The sequence below is a fragment of the Loxodonta africana genome, chromosome 27, assembly GCF_030014295.1.
Source record: "Loxodonta africana isolate mLoxAfr1 chromosome 27, mLoxAfr1.hap2, whole genome shotgun sequence".
Taxonomy (NCBI): domain Eukaryota; kingdom Metazoa; phylum Chordata; class Mammalia; order Proboscidea; family Elephantidae; genus Loxodonta; species Loxodonta africana.
The window spans coordinates 16,320,854-16,343,482 of NC_087368.1; the positions used below are offsets into that span (position 1 = coordinate 16,320,854).

A 22,629-nucleotide genomic window follows, 5' to 3' on the forward strand; every position below is an offset into this window, starting at 1 on the left:
ACCTATAGGAATTAAAAGTCCCATCAGAGTCTAAAGTAGAACTTGTTGTTCTTCCATTTTTGTTTGCATCACCTGAAAAAAAAATTAAAATACTGAATAATGAAGATTCTATAACTGAATATTTCAATTAAAAAATGACTGTGTTACAGTTCTATGCACTATACTGGTCAAACCTAGTATACCCTCTTATTCCTCCCCCCAAATTATCTTTTGTAATCAGGGTCTTGTACTTAAAAAATTAATTTTGATGCCAAAACTCAACAGTAATACAACTCATAAACTAAACAGTAATATAACGAAAGTAATCACTAACAGGAACAAATGAAGTATAGTACAGGGATCTCTTCTTATGAGTCATATACAAAGTTGAAACTTATAAATCATTTAATCATACATGTATTTAATTATACACTAAAATTTATAAACATAGCCATTTTTTTTTTTTTAGTGACCAAGTCACCCATTCTAACCACTATGGTAAGCAAAAGAGAACAGGCAGAGAGCAGCCCTGAAAGGTTTTCCAGCCCTCACTTCTCCATTCTGTAGGAATATACATCAAGCAAAGAAGTAAAACAGAAAGCAGACTTGAAAGGTGGTAAACGAGAATGCATTTTAATGAGATTTTAATACACCTTAACATTTTTTCTAAAACTTTATGTTTTAACTGTGGTCAAAAGTTCAGTAGTTTAACAAATGAAAAGCACAACAACCACATCAAAAGGTATGTGTGTCTCCTATAGTCCTATCAAGCATCTGGGGAAAAAAGGCATTTTTACTCAAGAAACTGGAATATTTGTAAAACAAATTTGGAACATATTCATACCTATCAGTTTAAAGGCTACAAAATAAAAATACATTTACTAAAGAAGCTGAAAAAAAATGTTTACCAATGGCTCAATGTAAAATATATATTCTTATTGATAAAAATTTAATTTTAATAGTTTCAGTTTGTCAAGTATATAATCAAAGTCTAGTTCTTATGAAACCACAGTTTACTATTAAATACATCATTTATTCTTTGAAACAAAAAGATTACATTTTATACTACTAATTCTTGTAATATAACTTACGAGCATCACATTATAGTCATTTTTATGATATTTAAAGCTTAATAATTTATTCAATTTTCATTTATATTTTTAATCCACATTGAACAACCTAAGGTGACACTGGATATCATCACAGTGGTCCTGGTTAAGTCAAACAGTAATTACACAGCTTTCACTTTAAAGATGAGATTATTTTTAATTATTGAGTATAGCACTTAAGGTACCATACTTATATAATTATGCTACTCATTAAATGGTTATTGAAAGCCGAAATGTAATTTTAATGGCAGCTACCTATTTTTCTCTGCACATTTTATAGTTGACAGATTAGTTGAGAAGGTTGGTTCTCTTCAAAATCTTTGCAGCTGTGCCGAAGTATTCAGGAGGACAAGAATGGAACCGAGCAAACTCACAGGACTTTCAACTACCTTTTTTTTTTTTTTTTCAAAGTACACTTACAGGGATTTTTTTTTTTTAAACCAAAGTCATAAAATGTATTACAACACTACAAAATGGTGATGAATTTTACAGATGAAAATAATCCAAACATGGATAAATGTTCAAAAATCAACCTAAGTGAATATATGCCACTGATTCTTTGAAAACATCATTAAAATTACACATACAACACACTTCACTTTCTTTAAAAACCACAACTATTAATGGTAACATAATAAAATAAAATAAATTAGTAAAAGAAAATTTCATACAACACACGTTTAACAGCTTGCAGCAGGCATTTCCTGTGAAGCATTCCGTAATCAGCATCGAATAACCACTATATCATACATTTAAAGTCTGAGCCTTATTTCTCCTCAAAACGGAAGACTATGAAACATTAAACCTCACCGATAAAATATTTCTTTCTGTGTGCTGATATTTATCAGCTCACACATAAAGTCCTTCAAATAATTAACAGACTTTTGGTTTTTTAAACCACCCGGTTTTATCATGATAATATATTATAAAGGTTGTCTTCAGTTTATAACTGTTTCCACATGAATAAATCAACATTTAATGTAACCTTCATGGTGTAAAGGATCACAATAAGGAAAAAAAGCAATTTTTTTTCCTCAAAAACATACCAAATAAGGAAGTACAACTGTTTCACTGACAATATTATAGAAAAGATCTCAGAGTTTGCTATATGGGGAAAAGGCAATAAAGTTTTGAAGCTGGAAAAACGGCTTTGTTCCTTCAATCCCCTAGTTGAAATTAATTATAGCAAATGTTTATGAAAACATCTGTTCCTTACAGTTATAAATTCTTAATTTTAGTATGGGCGATTCCAGACTCTTATTTTGGAAGGAAACTAAGTCTGACGATTGAAAGGTTTACAAAAGAACAGAGAAAATCTGCAATTCTGGAAAACTGCATATACAATGTGCTTGCTACCTCCTGTAGAAGATTCTTGTTTGTGTGAAACATTTGCAACGGCTAAAAACCAGCAACTAGGAAAAACTGAAGATAAACTGAAAAGGTTTACCTTTCATTTATGTTGTCCTATGACAGAAACGTATCTATAACACAACAAAATACCAACTAAAAATTATAACAAATGTTACCTTAGCATTCATTTTAATTTGTGGTAACTAAAATAAACTAAGGATCAATTTTCTCAGGCATTTTAATAAGTCTAATGACAGTACAATCATGGAAACATGTGTGTCGTGTTACCCAAAAATAACAACAGAGGGTGCAAGAGAGTTTAATATGATACTCTTACTTGCTGTTCTGATTCTTGAAAGAAGTCATCAGGTAGCCATAACTGTAACACAGGCTCTTTCTCGATGATAGACATACACATAAACACATCACTAAAGTCATCTTACACAAAGACCTTTAAATGATCAAATAGTACAAACATGTAAGTGTGTTTTAAGATAACAGACTTCCTTTTACTTGCCTGAAAAGTAATTTAACTCAGACTAAATTTTTTAAATACAGTGGAGATTTTAAAGGTATTTCAATTTTTAATACAAATTAATAATCTGGACATATTTAATAAATTTTGAATACATATATAAAATACATGCAATATATAACATATATTACATACACAGCAATATACATATACGTGTATAACATATTATACAACTGTATATTTACAAGAACATTTCATTACACTTGTGGCCATTACAGTTTGAAATTTACATATCTTTTCTCATTAGTTCTAAGTAACATTGTAAAATGAGTTTATAACATTCACAATTAAAATAAGTTGGTTGATGTGAAAAAGTACGCTGGTCATCATATTGTTTTAAATGTGGATACAAAGACCACTGAATTTCTAATATTTATGTATATAGTTTATAAAGCCAATAATATATGTAATTGTGACTGGGATTTCAGAGTCTGGCACGTGGAATTCCGCACTCCCCTTTAGCTTTAAACTGCAGTCATGTTTAGCTAAAGGCATTTATGGTTTCTATTATCCGTGCACTGCTGAAATCACGCTAAGCGCAGGCTTACAATAGATTTCTAGAGTGCTTTTTATGCACACACATCTGCTTCATGAAGGGAGGACCACAGATTTTAAACTAGGTTAAGTTAAAAACAGCCAGGATACCACCATAAATAACCACACCTACTCAAATGTATCTTCAGTTTACAACTAAAAACATCAAGTTTGAGACTGCTGTATCATACTAGGTACAGATTCTGAAAAGTAGGACAAAATAAAGAAAAGGTTTTATCTCTGAATTGTTGGACAATCCTCACCAAGCGTGTGTAACATTAGTAGTAAGGGGAAAAAGTCTTGTTCAAACTAAGCTGAAAGCAAAGTTAAGAACAGCCACACTGTAAATGTGATCAGATAAATTAACTTAAATAATTGAAAATTGCAACTTTTCTCCTAGTAATTAAAAAAATCATTTCTGAAAATCTTTTTTAATTAACAAGAAGTTTATTTTGTGAATTATACACGGATCGTATAAAACTAGGAACTGAGTTGTCCCTGTAATATCCTCCCTGACAATGATCGTACCAAACATCATGTATGATATAAAGAGAGAGAACAGGGAAAATGGTAAATTTAATGAAATTACATCTTTGAAATACAAAGCCATTTAATTCATGAGCTTAATATATACAAATGCTTCACGGGATGATAAAATGTAGATAAAAAAACAAACCATAATCAAATCTAGGAATATATAAACTAAAACACATAAAGTGGATATGTGTATATGTGTGTATATACATATAGGTACATGTGTGTACACATGTATATATTCGTATTATACTTGCATCAGAATAACATAATAAAACTACAAGAAGAATTCATCAGTGATTCTGTAACTGAATGGAAGCAAGGACTAATTTCAAAGATAATCCTGAGTATCACTACCCAATTCAAGGTAACAGGTAACAAAACACATAATACGAATACTGCTACTTACTGTGATCATCCTTTCTGGGCATATTTGTCATTTTTCCAGTTACTTCATGGACTTAAAGATACTTAACATATCAGAAAAGAATCAGGAATTTAAAAAACTAGGATTCTAAGGCAAAACTAATCTCTTGGTTCTACCATCCACGATTATTACAAGAAGGGGTAGGACCAGAGTAGACTAAATTCATGAACCTTCTGATCATCCAAGTCACCTGGGGACAGGTGTACGTGTGTGTAAGAGACAGAGTAGGAGAGAGAGAGCCTTAGAGGGAGTAGCAAAGAGAGATGGGGGAGGGGGAAAGGGGGTTTTAGATTTAATCATAGGTAGGGCCCATGACTCTCTACCTTTCAAAAGGTTTCCTATTTTGATGATCCATGGTTCTTTCCTAGTTCAAATTTATAATAGCCTACTGTGCCAGTGTCCTGTTGTTGCCCATACGGTTTCACCAGCTGGTTTTTAGAAGCAGATCTCCAGGTCTTTTTCCTAGTCTGTCTTAGTCTGCAAGCTCTGCTGAAGCCTGTTCATCACAGGTGACCCTGCTGGTGTTTGAGATACCGGTGGTGTAGCTTCCAGCATCATAGGACACACAAGTCACCAGAGTAGAACAAACTGACAGATGGGTGGTGGAAGATGGGCAGGCAGAAGAGATGCCTCCTCAAACAGAGTCAACCTTAATCACGCAGACGGAGTAAACCTTTCAAAACCTTCATTTGCCGATGTGGTGCAGCTCAAAATGAGAAGTAACAGCTGTAAATATTGATCAGTAACCAGAAGGTGCAATGGACGAAGTATGAATCAAGCAAAATTGGAAGTTGTCAAATATGAAATTGAACACTTGAAGGCGGATATCCTACGCGTTAGTGAGCTAAAATGGACTAGTGTTGGTCATTTGAAATCCAATAAATACATGGTCTACTGGGGTGGCAGCTACAAATCGATGAGGAACAGCACTGCATTCATCATTGAAAAGAAGATTTTGAGATCTATGCTGAAGTTCAGCACTGTCAGGGACAGGTTAATACCCACCAAATTCACATACCAACCACAAGTGCCAGAGATGTCCAACAACACAACCTACAACTACACACGTGGACTTCGCAGGATGGGTTACACAGAAATTAAACCAACTACGTCCATGGTAAGAGATGATGGAGAAGCTTGATATCATCAAAGCCAGGAGCTGACTACAGAATAGACTATCAATTGTTCATGTGCAAGTTCAAATAGAAGCTGAAGAAAATCAACGCAAGTCCACAAGAGCCAAAGGATGACCCTGAATACACACCCTCAGAGTGTTTTAACTAGCAGGGTAGTTAAAACAAAGGGAACAAATGGTGAAGTAAAAAGCTGAACAGAGGATTTCAAAGGACAGTTCAAGAAGACAGGGTAAAGTATTATGATAAAATGTGCAAAGAACTGGAGTTAGAAAACCAAAAAGGAAGAACACAATTGGCATTTCTCAAACTGAAAGAACTGAAGAGAAAATTCAAGCCTCAAGTTGTATTACTCAAGGATTTATGGGCAACAAATTAAATGATGCAGGAAGCATCAAAAGAAGATGGAAGAAATACATACAGTCACTGTACCAAAAAGAATTGGTTGATGTTAAACCATTTCAGGAGGTAACATACGATCAAGAACTGCTGATACTGAAGGAAGAAATTTAGGCTGCACTGACGGCACTGGCAAAAAAACAAGGCTTCAGAAATTTATGGAATACCAGTTGAGGTGCTTCAATAAACGGATGCAATGCTGGAAGGACATAATCATCTATGTCAAGAAATTCAGAAGACAGCTACCTGGCAGATGAACTGGAAGAGACCCATACTCAGGCCCATTCTAAAGAAAGGTGATCAAATAGAATGTGGAAATTATCAAACAGTATCATTTTTTTATCATCAATATTTTATCATATGCTAGCAAAATGTTGATGAAGATGATTCAGAAACAACTGTAGCCTTATATCTACAGGGAACTGCCAGAAGTTCAAGCTCGATTCAGAAGAGGAAGTACAACGAGGGATATCATTGCTGATGTCATAAATCCTGGCCCAAAGTGTTTAACTGTAAGGATCATAACAAATTATGGATAACATTACAAAGAACAGGAATTCTAGAACACCCTTTTTTTTTGTTTTGTTTTTTGTTTTTTAACTATGCTCATGCAGAGCCTGTACACAGAGCAAGGGGCAGTTGTTCGAACAGAACAAGGGACTACTGAGCGGTTCCAAAATGGACAAGGTGTGTGGCTGACCCAGTGACAACTAATGACAACCACAACTGTGCCAAAGGTTACTGCTTCTTTTTGTAGAGGCAATTTAATTTGCTCAAAGCAGAGAAATTATTGAGCATTCTATATGTTATCCCACAACTTGTCTGTCAGTTTGTCATACTGTGCCAGCTGGCAAGTTTCTGTGATGCCAGAAGCAACACCACTGGTATTTCAAATGCCAGAAAGGTCACCCACGATGAACGGGTTTCAGGAGAGCTTCCAGACTGAGGCTAGAAATAAAGGCCTGGTGATCTACTTCTGAAAAATAGCCAATAAAAACCTAATGGATCACAACAGAATATTGTCTTACACTTGCTTTGGGCTCATCAGGAGGAGGGATTAAGCTCTGGAAGAGAGTATATCATGTTTGGTGAAGCAGAGGGTCATTGAGGGCATGGGAGACCTTTGGTGAGATGCATTGGCACAACAGCTGCAACAATGGATTTGAACATGACAGTGATCATAAGGATGATGAAGGATCAGGCAATGTTTGCTTCTATCATACATAAGGTCACCACGAGTGAGAGTCAACTTGATAGCAGCTATTTATCTGTTTATAAGTCATCATTTATTACTGTCGATGAAGCACGAGCTCTGACCTGATTTTCCAGCAGCAGCAGCGGACTGCGCTGAGCTACGCCAACTCTGCTTATTAACTTAACACGACCAGTAACGGACCCCGCTTATGGGGTGGGGGCCGGGGGGAGTGGTGCAGTCTTAAGCTGCCAAGCAGAACATTGCTACTGACCTATGTGGTCCTACTACTGACCATCTGGGCCTCAAATGCACATTCCTACAAAAGATAGTTGCCCAAAGCCAATACTAGAATTTAGACAATTATGAAAAACAATTTTAGACTAAGTAGGTAAAGAACAAAGTGGATTCTGAGAAGAGCTTGCTGAGAAGTAAATGTGTTAACAAAGAATGACTGAAAATATTTCTTGAAACTTGGGGAAACAGTATTAAGCCCAATGATTATATAATTTGCCCTTTCAGTACATTTTCATCTTAATAAAGTTACAAATAACACTTTGGTTTAAACTTTGGCTGATGGACACTTCTTGCTGTGCTACTTACTCTTACAAAAATTTATATGAGCAATACCCCCCCCAGTCAAAAAACAGCTTTCCAGAGAGAATCCAATGAATACTCAGGAAATTCTAACCCTCACGTTAAATTATTTGTTCAGTGCCTAAATAAATACCTATAGAAAAAGTAATATACAAATTATTATTTGTTAAGTAGAATAGGGCATATCTGATACTGAAGTCCTATTTTATTTTCTAGAAATCTTTAAATTATAGTTATAAAATATTCATATCAACCAAAATTACTCTTTTTCCTCAATGTCTAAAAAGAGAAAACATCTTTTTGTACAAAACAGATTCCTGTTGGGTGCTTCCCTTTTTCACTATTGATTACAATCACTGCTAGATTCCTTAAGGTTGCTTTAACAACCAGTGGACCAGGTCTCCTAAAATGTAAAGATGCAGCCACTGATCCCAAACCCACCAAACCCACTGCCACTAAGTCGATTCCAACTCTTAGTGACCTGCCTTTTTAGTACCTGAAAAACTCAAGTAGGAACTATTTGCAGGATGTAAATTACCAACCATGAAAAGAATAATCCTACTTATGTCTTTAAAATTATAGTTAACTCAATGACTTTTTTTTTTTTTTTTAAGAAAGAGCTAATTAAAAAAATATAACGGACACTTTAACTACGAAGTTCCAAAGCTAAGGTGAAGACCCAAGGATAAGAGCTCTTAAGTCTTACAAAAGATTTACGAATCTAAATCACATTAAAATGTGGTGATCTAAAATCTTCAAATTCAATATAAAATTTTAAAAAATGTTTACCAATTTCTCCAACTTAAAAAAAATTCAAAAGTATTTTAACTGATCCATACAAAAATATAGGTTTTATTTTGCAAATTATTTTTACAACATTAAAGAAATTTTTACTACCAAGATATTATTTCCAAAGAAGGAAATAAATTCTAAATTCATAAAGTCATTTCAATTTACTGTTTTATGATAAAGGAAATTAGTCAGTAATGGAGGTAATTTTTTTTAACCTGAGAATAAACAGAAACTTGTGAAAAATAATGACTACTTCTTTAAGCCTGCTAGCGAAAGTGGAATGTACAAAATTCAAATGTCCTTACAGAGTATAAAAAACAGCATTCAAAGTAGTTATTTATTTAGCATTTTATCCAAACTAACAAACAGCTATCTAGACAAACTGTAAATGCACCCTGATTAATAATCAGAACTTCTAGTCATACACCTGAACTATGTGATAGGTTTTTCAGTTACTTTAATTCTGTCAACAAGCATGGTGTTGAGCACCTACTATGTGTCTGTTCTAGTGCTGACGACAGAAACAAACAAAAGCTCAAAATCCATCCCTGACGTCCCTACAGAGGAGAGCAACAGTCAAGGCAATACAGAATGACATCTTTGAAAAATGTTACAAAGTTACATTCCCTGGTATAACAGCGTATGAGAGAAGATGGTTCACTGACCAAGTCTAGGGAGCTTAAGGAAGCCATTTCTAGACACTGAACTAAGATATTTTCAGGATGAATAGGAATCATTCAGTTTCCCCACACTCTTCCCTTACTGTCCCAATTTTGCCAAAAAAAGAAAGGCAGAAAGAGGAAGAGAGGAGCACAAGGAGCATTTTACTAGAACTTAGCACAGACAAAGGTTCCACGAGGGCCATGTTAATGATGTTGGTCTTTACACCTCAAGATAAATGGGAAACCAGTGAAGAAAGGATTCTAAAAAGCAGCAGAACATGATCAGATTTGCAGTTTTTAAATGATCACTTGAACTTCAGGATATAGAAGTAATTTGAGGCTGGATTTTAGGAGAAGGGAACTGGATACAAGGCGATTAGACATGTTCTTGTGGTATTTCAAGGTAAAAAATGACAGCGAGGAAAAAAAAACATCAATAGTGATAATGATTATACCATTATCATACCATCTTAAGTGTAACAATCTATGATGTTTAAAGCTCATTGATATTTTATTCTCATTTGATTCATTTGCTCAATGAATACTTATCGAGAGTCTACTATGTGCCGGGCATTGTCCTACAGGCTGGAAGTAGCATCATAAACAAAAAAAAATAAGTTGAGGGAAAGAGGAAACACACACACACACAAGCAAATAAATTCATAAACAATAAGCTCAAATAATTATTAGAGCTCTAAAGAAATGCAGCAGAATAACCGGACATTCAATGACAGGGAGAAGGTAGGATGCTTGCTAAGGAGAGAGATAATATCTAATTTGAAACTCCAGTAACAAGAAAAAAGCTCAGTCATTTGAACATATAGGGCAAAGGTCACACTATGAAAAAGCTGTACAGCCAAAGCTGCCTTTTAGAAATGAAGTGGGAAAAAGGCCAAGACGGTTGGAGGACTAAGGGTAGAGCAGTATGAGGTAAGGTCTGTGGGATAAGGAGGGGTCACAGAACTTAGTATGTTTTAGAAGAAAGGAAGTCTGGATTTTACAAGTACAGTGAGAAGCCACTGAAAAATGATAAAAAATGATCTGATTCATTTTTTGAGAAGGTCATTCTGATTGCTTTGTGAAGGATGGATTGAAGTAAGGGGATACAGGAGGCACAGAAATCAGTTAGGATCTAATCACAGGACAACCTGATAAAGCAGGCAGAGACACCTCCATATCCTTACTGAGAGAAATGTCAGATTATACAACTACAATTGTCCCTATGTCTAGGCTCTTTTCAGCTCTATCGGCTTCTGCTGCATACATTTTGAAGCTCTACTGCAGGCTGCAGACACATTTAGGATTTTTATGCTTCCTGGAGAACTGACCATTTTATCATTATGTAATGTTCCTTTTTAACCCTGATAATATTCCTTGTTCTAAAGTCCGCTTAGTCTGATACTAACACAATTTACTCCAACTCCAGCTTTCTTTTGGTTAATGTTTTCACGGTATAACTTTCTCCATCCTTTTACTTTTGACCTTTTGTCTTTTGGATTAGTATTCCATTGTTGCTGTAACAAATCATCACAAGCTTAGTGGCTTACAACAACACAAATATATTATTTTACATTTCTGTAGGTAACAAGTGTCTATCACAGGACTCATAGAGATAAATCAAGGTGTTGGCAGAGCTCTATTCCTCGATGGAGGCCCTAGGCGAGAATCTGTTTCCTTGCTTATTCAGGTTGTTGACAGAAGTCGGTTCCCTGTGGTTGCAGGACTGAGGTCTCCATTTCCCTGTTGTTCCCAGCAAAGGGCTGTTCCCAGCTTCTTGAGACAGCCCATAATCCTTGCGTCATAACTCCTTTGCTCCATGTCAAAGCCAGCAGTGGTGGGTAAAGACCCTTTCATGCTTTCAATCTCTCCTGCCTCTTCTTCTGTTGTCTTTTCTAGCTGATGGTAGCTAGGAAAGGTTTTCTGCTATGATGGACTCATCCAAGACAATTTCCCCATCTGAAGGTGTCTAACCTTAATCAAATATGTAAACTCCCTTTTGCCACGTACTGTAACATAAAGTGAATGGAAGAAACGATGAAGTAAAAGAGCTGAGTACAATATTTCAAAGGGCGGCTTGAGAAGACAAAGTATTAGAATGAAATGTACAAAGACCTGTAGTTAGAAAACCAAAAGGGAAGAACACGCTCTGCATTTCTCAAGCTAAAAGAACTAAAGAATAAATTGAAGCCTTGAGTTGCAATACTGAAGAATTCTATGGGCAAAATATTGAACGATGCAGGAAGCATCAAAACCAGATGGAAGGAATACATACTGACGGTACCAAAAAAAATTGGTCAACGTTCAACCATTTCAGGAGGTAGCATATGATTGAGAACCGATGGTACTGAAAGGAAGAAGTCCAAGCTGTGCTGAGGGCCTTAGTGAAAAACAAGGCTCCAGGAACTTATGGTATACCAATTGAGATATTTCAACAAATGGATGCAACACTGGAAGCGCTCACTCATCTAGGCCGAGAATTTTGGAAGACAGCTACCTGGCCAATAGACTGGAAAAGGTCTGTATTTGTGCCCAGATCAAATAAAAGTGATTCAGTGGAATTCGGAAATTATCCAATGATATCATTAACATATTTTTTTTATCATTAACATCACGTACAAGTAAAATTTTGCTGAGGATAATTCAAAAGCGGTTGCAGCAGTACATCAACAGAGAACTGCCAGAAATTCAAGCCGTATTCAGAGGAAGTGGAAGGAGGGATATCACTGCTACTGTCAGGTGATCTTGGCTGAAACAGAGAATACCAAAAAGGTATTTACCTGTATTTTATTGACTATGCAAAGGCATTCAACTGTGTGGATCATAACAAATTATGGATAACGTTACGAAAAACAGGAATTCTAGAACATGTGCTCATTGGGAAACTGTACATAGACCAAAACGCAGTTGTTCGAACACAATAAGGGGATACCGTGCGGTTTAAAATCAAGAAGGGTGTGCATCAGGGTTTTATCCTTTTGCCATACTTATTCAATCTGCATGCTAAGCAAATAATCCAAGAAGTGGACTGTTTGAAGAAAAATGTGGCATCAGGATTGGAGGAAGACTCTTTAACAACCTGATATGCAGATGGCACAAACTTGCTTGCTGAAAGGGAAGAGGACTTGAAGTACTTACTGATGAAGATCAAAGATTACAACCTTTGGTATAGATTAAACCTAAAGAAAACAAAAATCCTCAAAACTGGACCAACAAGCAACATCATGATAAACACAGAAAATACTGAAGCTGTCAAGGATTTCATTTTACTTGATCCACAATCAGTGCCCATGGAAGCAGCAGTCAAGAAATCAAACAACATATTACGTGGAACAAATCTGCTACAAAAGATCTCTTCAAACTGTTAAAAAGCAAAGATGTCACCTTGAGGAGGAAGGCGCCTGACCCAAGTCATGGTATTTTCAACTGCGTCACATGCATACAAAAGCTGGACAATGAATAAGGAAGACCAAAGGAGAATTGACACCTTTGGTGCTGGCGAAGAATACTGAATATATACCATGGACTTCCAGGAGGCTGAACAAAACTGATGAGACTTCCGTACTTTGGACATGTTATCAGGAGGGACCAGTCACTGGAGAAGGACATCATACTTGGTAAAGCAGAAGGTCAGTGAGAGAGAGGAAGACCCTCAACAAGATGGATCGACACCGCGGCTGCAAGGATGGGGATCAAGCACAGCAACGACTGTGAGGATGGCGCAGAACCCAGCAGTGTTTCATTCTGCTGTACACAGGGTCACTGTGTGTTGGAACCATCTTGATGGTGCCTAACAACAACAAATGTAACATATCGACAGGTTCTGCAGATCAGAGCATACACCTATTGAAGGATGCATTATTCTGCCTACTTTTCTATTTAAAGTGAGTTTCTTGTACACAGCATATAATTGCTTCTTACTTTTCATCCTTTGTGACAATCTGTCAATTTAACCAGTGTTCTTGTGCTATTCACATTCATGTGATTATTGATATGAATGGTTTAAAAGATAGCATCCACTACCTATTTAGTATCGACTCCATCTGTTTTTGTACCATGTGTTCATTTCTTTTTTTATTCATTTTATTCTATTTCTTGAGTTAACTGAGGATATTTTACGATTCCAATTGAACACCTCTACTGAAATATTATTTCTCTTTATTGCATCTTTTTAATGGTTGCTCTAGAGCAGAGTTAAGAAAACTGGCCCATGGGCCAGTGATGTGTTTTGTAAATAAAGTTTTATTGAAACACAGGCATGCTCATTTGTTTATGTACTGTCTAAGACTGCTTTCACACAAGGGGCAGTTGAGTAGTTGCAGAAAGACCAGGTGATCTGCAAGCTTAAAATACTCATCGTATTATCCTTGAAGAAAAACTTTTTCTGACCCCTTATCTAGGGTTTACATACACATGCTATATTTACTTTTACATATGCTATAAACGTACCACATATCAGCACTGTTTTTGCTTCAGATAGGTACATTTTAGAACAATTTAAAATAGGGAAAAAGAATTTCACTGGACTTTCATTTATTCCACTTCCAATGTTCTTCACTTCTTTGTCTGGATTCAGGGTCTATGTTACCACGCTCATTATGTCAGATAAACAACAACACATTTTCTGCAGGGTAGGTCTGCTGGCAATAAATTGCCATGGTTTTTGTTTATCCGAGAAGTCTTTATTTCTTCTGTATTTTTTTTAAAGACGTTTTCACTAAGTACAGAATTTGGCAGGTTTTTTTTTTTTTTTTTTTTTTTTAAACACTGTTTCAACATGGTAAAGATCACTTTCCTCTGCTCTAATTCTTATCTTTGTTCTTGTGTATGTAATGTGCCCCCTCCCATTGCCTTTAATATTTTCTGTTTTTTGCTTTTAGCCATTTATATATGACTACATGATTTTCTGTTTTGTTCAATTTTTTGTATTTACCCTGCTTTGTGTTCTCTGAGCTTCCTGGGTCTATGGTTTAGCATCTGTCATTTATTTTGGGAAAGTATCAGTCACTAGTTCTTCAAATATTTCTGCCTCATACTTTCTTCTTTTTCTCAGATTCCAATTGCATGTATTATTTCATACTCTTGAACTTCTGTTAAGTTTATTTCATTCCTATTTCTCTTTGGGTTTCAGTTTGAGTAATTTCTACAGGCCTATCTTTCTTATCTGTGCCAATTTTTACTGATGACCCTGTCAAAGGCATTTTTCATCTGTTGTGTTTTTTAATTTCCAGGATTTCATTTGATTCTTTCTTATAATTTTCACCTCTCTGGTGAAATTAACCATCTGATCTTACATGTCTTCTAGTTTTTCCATTAGTCTTTAACATATAACATATTAATCATAAAAAAATTAAAAATTAAAAAAAATTAATCATAATCATAAGAAAAAAAAGTTTTTTTTTTTTTTTTTCTTATGGTTATCTTAAATTCCCTGTGAGATAATTTCAACATCTGTGTCATATCTATGTCTGGTTCTAATCACTGCTTTGTCTCTTGGCAGTTTTTTTCCCTTCTTTTTCATATGTCTCCTAATTTTGGTTAGCAGCCAAGCTCTTAACCACTGTGCCACAAGGGCCCCATCCTGGCATGAGGGGGTGAGAAATGGGAAAGGGTGTTCCCTAGGGACAACGGTGACTGCTGCAGCTGCCTCCAGAGAACAAAGCTTTGTTCCACAGGAGGAAAAGGGAGAAAAATTCAGATGGAGTTTATTGTCCCTCCTGCTGTGGCTATGGTTTTCCCTCCCCGTTCTTTACTGTTCTTCACCACAGGAGAAATTTTCTTTGATTGTTCCATAGAGTTCATGAAGAAAAGGCCTGCAACAGGTATGGATCTCCCCTATATTTGTGGTTTCCAGGGGTTTCACTCTTTGGGTTAGCAGCCAAGTACTTCACCACTGCACCACCACAGCACCACTGGGCGCTTGGCCTCTACCGATTCAACAATTACCTCAGTTGAACTCTTTCTATAGTTATCTGCTGTGTCTTGCCAAAGTTAAGCCAGTACTCTCATTTTGCCTCTCTCTCTGCAGGTGTCTGTCCCTCCCCAGATTCTGGGCGAGTACACTGTCTGACACTTTAGCTCGAGCACTATCTGTCCAGCTTTTCACTGGGGCCAGGTTAGGGGTGATATTATTTCCAGCTCTCTAGGACTTTCAATCAGAAACCAGAAGCCATCCCAACCATATGATAAACAGGTTTCAGCAGAGCTTCTAGAGTATAATGGACTAGAAAGAAAGGCCTGGTGATCTACTGCTGAAAACCCTATGGATCATAATGGTCTGCTCTACAACTGATCACAGTGATGGCACAGGACCAAGCAGTGCTTCATTCCATCGTGCATGGGGTCTCGAAGAGCTGGGGGCAATTCAACAACTAACAATGACAACATTGTAGTTTTCAAAGCTTGCCATCATATCTTGCCGCTTAAGTTCACTCATTCATCAAATGTCCAGTTAATGCTGATTGTGCGTCAGGCATTGAGACAGAAGCTGATATCTTAATTCTGCTAAAGCTAAACACTAACTAAAGTCTAGCCATACCAAATCCCTCACCAAGACCAACTGACCCAACTTCTAACCCTAAAAAAAAAGGGTAAGTACAATTAGGCCAGTGGAGGAAAAGTCATGATTATATTTATTTGCAATTAGATTGAGATAAGTAAATACTGTAGTTTAATGCAATTGAACATCAAATATAAAAAGCACTTTGTGTGGCACTGTAGAGAATACCCATATGAATAAAAGACTATCTCTTATCTCTGTAATAGTATCTTATACGGAATATTTCGAACACTCAAAAAACTATACTATAGAGCACACTTTATTATATATCCAGTAGTTATATGTATTTAGGGAGAGTGTTAAGGCCTGGGTTAACGAATAAGAATCACTACTCACTGATAACAGATAGATGAATTGAAGGCACAGTGCCTTGGAAGAAATGGAGTTTTCCTTGCAAATTTGATCCTATAAGTTTACACCAAACATCATAAATTAAAAAAAAAAAACGGCAGGATACAGCTAATTAGATTGGATTACATGGAGTTGAGGGTGGCCTTATGCAATGTTAACTATTTCATCTTTGTACCTCTGATATTCATAAAACAAAACAAAACAAAAAGCCTATAAAATACTGAGTCTTTATACCCCAAAAATTAAATTTTTCAATACATACAGATTTTACTGGAGTCAGGAAATTCAAATCAATTAATTTCGTATAAGAAATTAAAGTACATAAATAATCAAAATGCCAACTGATGAGTGTATTATTAGGAGCAAAACAAAACAACAACAACAAAAAAAAAAAAGTGAGGAAAATCAGATATTTGTGAGAGTCTAACCAGTATAGTCTCTACATGCAGAAAAACTACCTGAATAAGGAAAATAAAGAGGGATTTATACGATTCTAATTTTAACAGCTTCACGTCCTTCTAGTGTGATGATGCACTCATCCTTCTACATCTTGGGTGATAACTTCCGAGAATACTTGGGGCTTTCCAAAACAACCCCTTCTTCTGCAGCTAAAACTCGAACGGTTTTTATCAATATTCCTTTTCTTTCTAGTAAATTTTCCGTCTCCAGTGGCTGTTAGTACCATTAATACATTACAGCCAAGTTCTTGATCCGGTCTCTCGGCAATTTTGTCTCATTAACATCCATTTTTACTCTTTTGTCTATTTCACATAGATTTTATAACTTGACTCTCAATAGGTAACCCATTTTCCAAATTTCCCAGTTCTTAGTAGGTATGCCCCAGCATTTCAGAATATATTCTAAAAGGACACAAAATGATGAATCCCTGGAATCTCAGTCAGAGGGTACCAAACTCCTTGGGATATGAAAGTAGAAAAAGATACTACATGGAAATGTTGATAATCACACAATAATAAAAATAAAAATTAGTTTCAATGTAATAGTGGGTCAGAGAGATTATCATACTAGCACATGCATGATTCAATGCTTTGATTAAAAGAGCACTATATTTAGAGTGCTCAGAGAACTGGAAACAGAAATGCAGTCTACGATAGATATTCAGACTAATATAGAAGTCTTGGCATGAATAATAAGAGAACTGTGGTTGATCCACAGAACAGTTGGATTATGAACCAAAATATGCAAATCAGACAACTATTTATGATAATTATTAAAATGTTAACTTGCAAATAAAGTACTGAAACTAACATTCTACAGTAAGTTGATTCAAGCACAGTAAAGGAGAAGGCACTATAATTAGAAATGTATGTCGTTTATAGCATGTATTATTCTCAGGCATGTTAATACCAATGCAATAACACACTAATGAAAGCACGTTGCTTAACTTCATTTTGAGTTAGGAAAATTGTTCATGTTTTCTTTAAACTCACACACACACACCTCTGGTTGGATTTCCTTAAATTTCAAACTGGTTTTGTTAATATGGTATGTTCTTATGTATTTACTATGGGTTTCTCTCAAATCCAAGATTTAGAATTTTTCTCTCACCACTATATGCAATAGTTACTGAGTTTTGCTGATTTATCACCCAAAATGTTTTAAGCTGCTTACACTGCTCTTCATTTACAAAGCCACTACTCTATATGGACTGCTACTTCTCAGGAATTTCAGTACCTTCTTTCATTTTCTCCTTCAATTATTCTCAAAATAACCACCAGAATAATCTTTATAAAAATAAAAATAGCCATGTTTAATCTAGGTAAGACATAGACCAAGGGTTTGCAGTGGGGTGTGTTTGTGTGTTTCTTTTTACCTGATTATTAATTCAAATCTAAATTCCCAACCAAAGAGTCAAAAGTCCCTGTGTGAACTGGCCCCCCATTTCCCTGGCCCCCTTCCTAGAATCTCCGTGCCCTGGAAGGGAATTTGGCTCTCATCATACCTATCACTTCATTTTATACAGTCCCTTCAGCTTGTCCTCTAAATCTGTACTTTGAATTTCTGCTTTATTGATTCTGTTCTTTACTGCTGCTAACAGATATTTCATTTTTGCTATTATGTTTTTTAATTTCTTACAATTTTCTACTTCCAACTTGATTTTTATCTTTTTCTATATCTCAGCCAGGTTTCCTTTAAGCACAATCTTTTAACATCTTTCATACTTTGTTTTAAAAGAACATGTATGCTCAACTGAAAATATTACCTACCCCTCACTTATTGACTATCTCATTATCTGACATCTCACATTTATGACAACAGGAAGAAATTTACTATCTGATTATTTTGCCCTTTAAAAAGTACACCTGACAGTAACGAATGCTGAGGTGCAAGGTGAAAGTTACACTGGCTGCTACACTTAAGGTTATGTGTCAACTTGGCTGGGCCATGATTCTGAGTGGTTTGGCAGTTATGTAATGATGTAATTTGGCAGTTGTGTAATGATATAGTCATCCTCCATTTTGTGACCTGAGTGGTCATCCTCCATTCTTGTATAACATCTATTTTTTACATGAAAACCTCGTCTTTGGAACATCACCATGCTAATAAATGAGGAGCGAGTGTACCACTAACATGGTGGCTTACAAAAACAAAAATGTATTGTCTCATAGTTCTGGAGGAAAGAAGTCCAAATTCAGGGTGTTGGCCAGGCCATGCTCTCTCTGAAAGCTCCAGAGGAAGATCTGTTCTTTTCTCTTCCAGCTTCTGGTAGCCCCAGCCGCTCCATGGTTTGCAGCCACAGAGTCACGTGGTGTTCTTCCCTCTGTGTGTCTCTCTCTGTCTCTTCTTTTATAAGGACACCACTCATAATGGATTAGAACTAACCTTTTTCCAGTATGACCTCATGTTAACTGATAACATCTTCAAAGACCTTATTTCCAAACAAGGTCACATTCACAAATACAGTTTAGGACTTCAACATTATCTTTTTTGAGAGACACAATTCAATCCACGACAATTGCCTAGAGATTTTATTCTTTCCTTTCTTCTTTACTGGGACCTTATTCTATAAGCATTTGTGTCACTCATCCGGTTAAAAAAAAAATTAACAACTTTATTTTACTTACCAAATAAGGTCCAAACTCCTTCCCAAGCAATCAAGACCTTCCAAGCCAAACAATTATTTTTCCCTTCTCTCTCCCTCATTGCCAACAAGAAATCTACGCTCCAAACCTACACACACCTTTCCCAACACATTATATATTCTCCTTCTACCACTTTTGTTTTACGCTCCCTATGTTTTAAAAGTTTTTCCCATTCTTCCCCAGGAAAACCCTAGATATGCACAAGGTACATTTTAAATGGAATCTTTATTTTCTCCCTAGATTAGGAATTCCTTTGATGCAGGGTTCCCTCACTCAGTAGTACTCCTAATCAGTGCTGTTATTCTTTTATTTGTTTAAGAAATACATTTTTAATATATATATATATTTTTTAAACAAATAGAAGAATAAAGCAATCTTATACACATAGCACAACTACCTTCTTTAGAAAACTTAAGCTATATGATAAGTAGTTTGAGATTCTACAAGATACCAACATAAAAAAAAAAACATATATCATCAAAAATTATATACTAACATATATCATCAAAAATTATAATATATTGAAAAGAAAAGGCATTACCAAGCAAGCAAAACCAAACTGTGATTCTTTCTAAAGAAGTCTAGATCAGGAGTGAAGAAACCATAGCTGTTTTTGTATGGTCCAAGAGCGAAGAATACTCTCTACACTTTAAAATGATTCAAAAGAAGAATATTTCATGACATGTGAAAATTACATGAAATTCAAATGTCAGTGATAATAAATAAAGTTTTATTGGAACACAGCCATGCCTGTGCATAAACAAATTGTCTACGGCTGCTTTTGCATTACAAGGACATAGTTGAGTAGTTGCAACAAGCCATATGGCCCATAATGCCTAAACCATTTACTACCTGGCCTTTTATAAAAAAAATGGTCTACCCCTGGTTTAGATAAACAAAGCAATGCCTAGAGAAAGCTTACTGGAATGTAAAGGTGCTGCACTGGATAAAGGAAAGGCTCTCATGACTGCAGCACAAACCACTCCTACTCTAGTGTCAAACGGGGTTTTCTGCGCAAGGAAAAGGCCTAAAAGGAATCATCCAACTAGTTGACAGAAAACAACCAGCTGAGGAATAAAGCCACTTTCTTGCTTACCTTGTTAACTTCCTTGTTTCAACTTATTTCATCACTTTTAAAAATCACACCTGGTCCTCAGAAAAAGTAACCCACCCTCTATACCACAACGCACGCGCATGCACTTCTTTTCAATTATGTGTATATACCAATGTAGATAAACTGATACCCAATCCTGTTGTGGTAAACAGGAATATGTCTTCTCCTCGAAACAGATCATATGGCTTCATTATCATTATCATGAACTGCTGTTCAAGTATTAAGAGGGACAAGAATTCAAAACCAATTATACCCAAATTCAAATCTTGCTTTTGGCAGCTATTTTTTAGTGTACTTATGTTTTTCGGGTATGTTGAGTACCAAACAAAGTCAATTCAACAAGGCAGTTCCTGGAGGAACTTACTTTTGGCAAATTCCTTCTGGCTGGCCTATTAGGAGATGATGTTACTTCAACTCAGATGTTGTGCACAATAAGGTTCCCTTACATTTGAGACAGACAACTGATCACAAGTTCTCTTCATTTTTCCAGTTAAAATGACTCTTGCCATCTTCTGTGGCCCAAAATTCTGGGGTGACAATATAGCATTTACTCAGAAACATGGACTGCTTCTTGAAAAATATTTTGGCTTTGCCTACAAGCATCCCTATAGACCCAAACCATGGAAGAAGAGGTCCCAGTGAAAACATAAGTCAGTATTCTCATATGTCATGATGAACTGGTACTGCCTTGCCATTGGCATGTTTGCTAGCTAACATATGAGAGTGAATTCATCTAGTAAAAACTTAGTGAGCTTCTACTATGTGCATAGGGGAATTCAGGGATGAAACATACAGCCTCTGCTTTCACAGAGCATATAGTTTAGTTAGGAGAACAGATGAGTAAACCAAACATAAAAAATGTCTGCACACCAGGCTCATGAACTGATAGGTCTATAGCTCTTGTTAAGTAGTTGAGAAACCAATGTGTAAGAAAACTTTTTTTAACTACCTCATGTCCATTTCTCTCCTCAACTTTCTTTCTCTTTTCCCTCATTCTAGAAAACTATGATGGAGATTCTAGGTGGTTTACTGGACTCCAGAATAATTTGGATTGGGAGACACTGATCTAATATATTAGCTGTTCATCATTTCATTTAAAGATTCTTTTTCTCTCTTTGTATGGAGTTAGATCACTAGACAAGCGATACCTACAGGAATAATCCCAAAAATCCCCGTGCTGTCGAGTCAATTCCTAGATTTCATTGGCTTAGGCCCTCCCTTGAGAGTTTTAATTTTTTTCTTAATTACATTTTCACTTTTGTTTTATTTTTATCAAAGATGACTAAAGAAGTCCATCTCCAGTAACTTAAATAGTTAAGTTACTGAAAAGTACCAGGGTTATAAACTTTCTAACAAAAAAATTTAAGAGTTTATAATGGGATGAGGGAGACTGGATTTGGGAAGTAGATTTTTGAAAGCCCTGATAAGTATTTTGTATTTTCTAAAATAAAGCAAGAATTCTAAAAGAAAAGACATGCCACATTATTCATTTTCAATTTTTTATAATGGGTACAACATAATTAATCTCCATTTATCTGTCCCTGTGTTTCAGAAGCCCATCAGGGTCTCTCTCTCCCCAAATTTTAATGAGATGATTGTAAATGTTTTTGCTTTGCTACAGATACAATCCACACTATTAGGCATTTTTTGTTATTACTGTTCTGAGTCTGATCCTTCATCTAATTGTTAAATGCCTTCCTGATGTATCAATCAGGATGCTGACTCCAAGTCCACCTTTTAGGGTCCTGCTTTCTGCCAGCCCTTCTTAGTCATTCCTCAGCTCCCTCCCTCCTCACTCAATCTCCATTCATTCATTCATATCCTCTCTCTCTCTCTCCCTCTGTTTCCTATTGGTTCTGTTTCTCTGGAAAACCCTGATTTGGGCACCAGGAAGTGGAATGCTGCTATAACAAATACTAAAAATGTGGGAATGGCTTTGAAATTGAATAATGGGTTCAGGCTTGAAGAATTTTGAGGCGTTTGATAGTAAAAGCCTAGATTACCTTGAAGAGATTGTTGGTAGAATTATGGACATTAAAAACATTTCTGGTGAAGGCTTAGAAAAAAGTAAAAGAGAGATGTAGAGTAGCTTCTACTATCTTAGAGGATACCCGTATCTTCATGAACAGAATGTTGCTAGAAATATGAACGTTAAAAAGGTGTTTCTGGTTCACCTCTGGAGCTTGTAAATGAGGTACATGTTATTGACCACTGGAGGAAAGGTTATCCTTGTTATAAAGTGGCAAAGACCTTAGCTGAAT

The 22,629-nt window shown here is 35.8% G+C and overlaps 1 protein-coding gene across 20 annotated transcripts in view; it reads right to left on the reverse strand.

Moving 5' to 3' along the window:
* Positions 1 to 22,629, reverse strand: part of TBC1D5 (TBC1 domain family member 5) — a 639,936-nt gene that overhangs the window by 300,298 nt on the left and 317,009 nt on the right. For all 20 annotated transcript variants that reach the window (XM_064277348.1, XM_023554943.2, XM_023554937.2 and 17 more), the window contains one exon: positions 3 to 72. In XM_064277348.1, the coding sequence (XP_064133418.1) occupies positions 3 to 72 (70 nt within the window). The remainder of the gene's footprint in view (positions 1 to 2; positions 73 to 22,629) is intronic.